This window comes from Aegilops tauschii, chromosome 3 (assembly GCF_002575655.3).
Source record: "Aegilops tauschii subsp. strangulata cultivar AL8/78 chromosome 3, Aet v6.0, whole genome shotgun sequence".
Lineage (NCBI taxonomy): Eukaryota > Viridiplantae > Streptophyta > Magnoliopsida > Poales > Poaceae > Aegilops > Aegilops tauschii.
Window position 1 is genome coordinate 483,591,902 of NC_053037.3, and position 5,926 is coordinate 483,597,827.

At 50.0% G+C, this 5,926-nt stretch overlaps 1 protein-coding gene across 1 annotated transcript; it reads right to left on the reverse strand.

Moving 5' to 3' along the window:
- Nucleotides 1–483: 483 nt before the first annotated feature.
- LOC109767792 (transcription factor DIVARICATA) lies at nucleotides 484–2,124 on the reverse strand. Its single transcript, XM_020326513.4, has 2 exons — nucleotides 1,471–2,124; nucleotides 484–1,387 (listed from the first exon to the last, which is right to left on the reverse strand). The coding sequence occupies exons 1-2, from the start codon at nucleotides 1,908–1,910 to the stop codon at nucleotides 949–951; spliced, it is 879 nt and encodes a 292-aa protein (XP_020182102.3). The 5' UTR covers nucleotides 1,911–2,124; the 3' UTR covers nucleotides 484–948.
- Between the last annotated feature and the right edge of the window lie 3,802 nt (nucleotides 2,125–5,926).

The window sequence follows — 5,926 nt, forward strand, 5'->3', positions numbered from 1 at the left end:
GGACCTCCAACTCATCCCCTCCCTACTACTCCTACAGTATATTGATGCTGCGTGCAGCGTGCCAGCCACTATCAGGCAAGGCGAGGCACTTCCCGTCGACCTGATTGACGAATCAAATTGATACTCTCCTTCTTTCTTTCTCCCGGCAAGCAACTGGCCAACTGGGAGTCAGCCAGAGGTGGCGCGGACGGAATCGCCAGGGCGGACGGAGCCCGGCACCTGCGCATGGGCGGGCAGGGCAGCCTGAGCAAGGAGCACGAGGCGGACTAGTTTATGCCCGGGCCTGCGAAGACGAGAATTCAATATTTGTGGCGGAGACGACGGACGGGACGAGATCGGCATTAATGAGAAGCCCGGTCGCTCGCCAGGCTAGGCCGGCAGCACATGGCATGGAGGGTTTCAGGTGAGGTGAGCCGTGAGCGAGCGAGAGAGCAAAGCCAAATCGAAACCTCTCACGGGGAGGCAGGCGGCGCAAGTTTAACAATGGCGACGGATTCATTTGGAGTACAATAGACAGAGAAACGTTCGAACCAATTTTCAGGCCGGCGCTAGCTAGCTCCTGACCGGAGCACACCGGAGCACAAGCTTCATCGAAGGCTTATTACAGATTCTTTTTTCAGTACAGTGGAGGTTCTTGGGTGTGGCGGAATTATGTACACTGGACGGCACGCCGATGGGTTCTTGAGGTTTCTCCATGGACGCAGACCTGCACGTACGCTCAACACCGCCGTGTCGCTCTCAGATATTTTCGCTTGCGTTCCATCATCTGAGTGTCGGTCGAGAGAGACACAAGCACAGCGACTCTGCAACCAAACTGCTCTCGAGGCAAGCGCGCCCGCCTGCCTGCCTCGTCCCTGGTGTGGTAGCGCCCGTGGATGCGATGATGGTGAGAGGTGGCCGCCGCTGTTTTGTCCTCCGTGCGGGCTTCGCCGCGGCGAGAAAGCTCCGTCACAGCTGGCCGCATTGCATCTGCAGGAGGAGCGAGTCGTCGAGGTCGAGGCCCGCGCCGGACATGAACGAGCTCTGGTGCTCGAGCTTCACGTTGCCGTACGGGTGGCCGCCGCCGAGCGTCCCCGCTGGCAGCGTCGACGGCACGAAGGCATGCCGTTGCCCCCCGTAGGACGGCGAGGGCTTCGTGTCGACGGTGGTGACCACGGACGGCGGTGACCCTGAGGGGCTGTCGCGGTCGTCGTCGTCGGGCACGTTGACGGTGGTGATGTCGTGGATGCTGGAGCGGCGCTTGTTGTCCTTGCCGCCGGAGGTGAGCCGGATGAAGTACTTCTGCGCGTGGCTGGCCACCTGCGTCGGCGTGCGGCTCGTCACGTAGTTGCGGGAGATGTTCCTCCAGTCCCCTCGCCCGTACTTCTTCAGCCCCTTCAAGAAGAGCCTGCACGCAGCGCAAGAACGCGATCAGATTTCCGCAACCAACCATCCAAGCACAAGAAGAAGATCACCAAGACGGCGGCTTACCGGTGCTCCTCCTCCGTCCACGGGACGCCCTTCTTCCGCTCCTGGTCGGCGCGCCCGCGCTTGAGGCAGTAGCCGCGCCGGAACCCGCCGGCGCCGGCGGCGCCCCCGTCCCAGTCCAGAGTGAACCCGGACGAAGGGGACGAGCTGTCGTAGTGAGGGAACGGGACCAGCCCGGCCTCGATGAACCCGACGTCGTTCTCGAGGGCCCGGTAGTGGTTCACCACGTCGGCGACCGTCTTCCTGGGCAACATCAGCGCGACCATCTCCCACCGGTCCGGCGCGTCCAGGTCGATCGCCGCGAGCGCCTCCTCGAACACCTTGTTCTCCTCCAGCGTCCAGGCGCCGCCTCCGCGACGCTCCTGCTGCACGGCCCAACACGGCTGCCCGGCGAAGTAGGGCGCCGGCGGCGGCAGCACGTCCATCCACGCCTCCGCCATCATGTCGGCTCTAGTTGCTGCTACCTGAGTTGGCTTAAGGACGGCCTGGCGAGCAATGGAGGAAGGCAGGAAAGTGGCGAAGGGGGGAGGTGGAAGGAGGCGTGCCTATATAGGGGAGGACCGGGGGAGTATCAAATTCCGGGCGGCTACAAAAAGCGGCCGGAGTTTATTCCGCCTCCACCGTTGGAGGCCTTGAGAAGATGAGCAAAAAGAAAGTGGATGCTTGTGATTGGGCCTTGGTGGAGTTTGTGGCCTCTCAACCAAGCACAAGAGGTAAAGAGGAGGGTGCTAACTAATGGTAACAAGATTCAGTTTTGGTGAATATATATGTCTTGCTTTTTCAGACATGTATGAATTATTTTAACCAAAGGAATTGATTTTTTGACCAATCACTAGGGGAGAGAATCCCTACGCGAATGCATTACTCAAAAACGACTACAAGGCGAGCTTTGCAATTGTGCGCTAGAGCGTGAGGAGAGGTATTGACGCCATGACATGAAGGCATCCTTTTAGAGACATTTTCGTATCTGAAAGTTCAAAGAGTGAAGTCACTAGCTAAATTTCTAACATTGGTCCTTGCGGAGTGGAGTTCGTTGCAAAAGACAAGAATGTTTCTGGAATCCCAAATTTTCCATAGCAAGGAGAGAGCAATCGACGACCTAATGTCACCGTGGAGGTTCGACAACATGGGGGTATCCCAAATGAGCTCGATGGAGGGCGGCACCAAGAGGAATAGGGCATCCCAAATTTGGATGCCTATGGGGTACTGAATGAACATGTGAAGGTCGTCATCAACTGGAGCGTTGCATATGGGGCAGTGGCCGTTGGGGGTGATGGTCTTCTTGAAGAGGTTGCTCTTGGAGTTGAGTCGATCCTTGAAGAGACGAAATCGAAGGAATTGATCGTGTTTCATAACTAGGATATGTAGGTGTATAAATTTTTGTTACACATGTAAGAACTTATTCAGATTTTTTTTCAAACATGTATTTATGAGACATTGTACAAAGTACAACATTATTGTCGCAGACATAATGCAAAGTAAAAAAAACTTGCAACACATAGCATATGTGCCTCCCTTTTGATAGCTTTTGATAGCCGTAGACACCGAAACATAAGCCACCATCTCCTACCTCTCCATCTTCCCTTCCCCTTGCCGCTGCTTGAGACTAGTGGTCGACCTAAGCCCTGACACTGGTCAATGAAGGCGGCGGTAGGGAGGTCTTTCGTCTGGTATCCCTCAATGATGAGATGCAATCTATGAATGGTGGTTTGAGGTAGAGGGCATGGTTGTGAAGCAGCAACGGTGCATATTTTGTCCGGATCGGTGGTCTCTGGTGGCAACATGTCAGTGGCCACAATCATGTCTCTAGGTACGCAGGCGACATCATCGGCCTGCCGTGTCCTAATATGGCGGTTCTTTGCTCATGCGCGCAGGTGATGGATGGTCCTGCTCAGCTAGGCGATTGCAGTGACTGTACGGGGGATCTTGGATCTTCATAACCGGCGGCAACGACGATTATGTGATTATGTTTTGTCGCCACAGACAAAACGATGGAGCAATTGGTTTTATGAGGCATTGCTCGGATTTGCTGGGACTTAATCTTCAGGGTAAAAACCCAAGATCAAGCCTTTGATGGTTGGCTCTGGCGACGACGGCGCTTAAGCGTCGTTCCCTTTCTGAAGTCGTTGTTGTTGAAAAACATTTCTCTTTATACTTATGATGTCAAGAGATGATTGATGCATATACTGTCATTAATGTAGCGTGTTGATCATCATTTTGGTCGCTTTGAAGTTAATCCACCTAAGCATAGCTTAGGCTTGTATGACTTTGCTATTTGTTGATGTTATTTTGTGTGTGTGTGTTGATGTTGATATTGTGCATCCTAGTTATGAAGGGGTGGGGTGTGTGCTAATTGTGTTTGTATCTCCTAATGATTCATTTTGAGTCAATTTTTTTTATAAAAAATGTGGTTATGGAATGCATCAACAGCAAAAGGGCAACAAAAGAAAAACTCAAGAATGCAAAGTGGTAGAGACACACTCGTGGCGTGTATGCGTGTCTGGTGGCATGCATGTGTGCGCGCGCTTCTACCGTGCGTAATCGGTAAACAAGAATTGATAGGGCAGCTTTCTCTAGTGTATTTGTACGTTGAAATCCACTCGTGCAGTTATTGTGCGAGACTGGGAGGTATTGCGTTGCATTTCTTAATTTCCATTTGCTCCCATACTTTTACATTTCTTTTTTTTTAACACAGTACATACGTAAGCGCTGATATATACATGCATACACTCACCCCTATGAACGCACACACGCACATCCTACCTCTATGAGCACCTCCGAGAGACTGAGCCGGCATATCATCTTGAGATTTACGTAGTCATCGTAGGCGCCTCGTCGTCGACGGGAACGTCTCCTCTCACTGAAAGCGCATTGCCGGAAATGCTGAAATAAATTTAGAAATAGTGCGAGCATCAGGACTTGAACTTTGATGGGCTGAGGATACCACTGTCCCTCTAACCATCAAATCACATATTGGTTCGCCATACTTTTACATTCCTGGTTTGTATTGTATAATCCTGGTCCTGCAGGTTCTCTTCTTTTTGGCAAAGCAAGTTTTTTTGCAAAAAATAATACGATTGAAAGCAAGCAGGTCTTGCATTTGTTTACTTTGTTGCTGATTTTCAATTCAGAATTGTTTGGTTCGATTCAGAGGGGTCGCATCCAACCTTTGCCGACAGAAATGTAATGCGTAATTATGTGAACGTGGGCCAGACTCCAGGGTTCTTTTAAGGATTCCTCAAAAAACAAAGAGACTAGTGAAATTTTAATCATCGAATAAACTACATTTTCCCTGTAGGGTCCAAATGCGCATTAGATAGAGTACAGCAGTACAAGTTCACTGAACTTGGTGCATGGAGCCCCAGAAGAAAAATGGCCAAAATTGCGCAAGCAGAATCTCAGATTCACGGCCCAGCTCGCACGGAGTAGCCGCCTGTAGACCGCATCGCTCTCGCGCCTGCGTGATCTGTACCCGAGCCGTGTGCGTACGACAGGCAGGAGCAGTAGACCTGGTGCAATCAAGAAGAACAGAGAGTGATGGGCGTGTTTGGAATACGTACGCGTGCACATAATTGGCGCTGCAACAATGTTGTGCCGGTGCCACAACATAGTAAGTGCTAGCTATGGAGTCACTGTCGTAGGCCTTCATCGGTTAGTGGTTACCAACCTGCATGCTTGAGGACCACGGCACAGTGGCGCGTATAAATGATTGTCGTGGGTGTCTCGGGCAGGATGAAAAATTGAAGGATACAATATTCCATTTTCATCGTCAAGTTGGTGCTTGCTTTTCGCACGGATCAAGCGAAAACTGGTATTAGTTTGTGGTCTAGAAATCTTGATGTAATTTTTGTTATGTTTAAGATGTTTTATACTACTCCTAATGAACTTTTATACTCCCTTCGATGGAAATTAATTGACGCGGTCTATATACAACCTTATTTTTTTAACGAGAACGCATAAGCTCATGTTGATTGTTTACCTTTTTTCTCGCGTAGGAACGTCAATAGAAAGCCTGAACAAGAAAACGAAGGGAAAAATACTATATCCGTCCTGGTTTATTAGTCCTCCACGTATTTAGTGTCATATTTTGACCATAATTGTAACCAATAAAATATTAGTTATACGTAACAAGAATAATATTATAGTAAACTATGTTCAAATATGAATCAAACGATATGATTTTTAGTGACATGCATTGATATTTTGTTGGTTAAATATACGGTCAAAATTTGGCACAAAATATGAAGGGGACTAATAAACCAGGACGGAGGTAGTAAGTCCCTAGGGGCAATCAATGAACAAGTCAAAGTATTCAATTAAAAGAGCTAACAACAACACTTCCAAGGAACGAAGTAGCTTGATTGAAACACTGCCACTTGGATGGGCTTCTTCCCTAGCCGGAAGAAGAAGAAAAAGCTGCTCCTCAAGCACCGCGACTCCGCGAGAGGGTGATAAAATA

Excerpts from the sequence above, each read along its gene's own strand:
- LOC109767792 (XM_020326513.4), bottom strand. The coding sequence starts at position 1,910 with ATGATGGCGGAGGCGTGGATGGACGTGCTGCCGCCGCCGGCGCCCTAC. Across the intron at positions 1,388-1,470 it reads TGGACGGAGGAGGAGCACCG|GCTCTTCTTGAAGGGGCTGA; the intron begins GTAAGCCGCCGT and ends CGCTGCGTGCAG.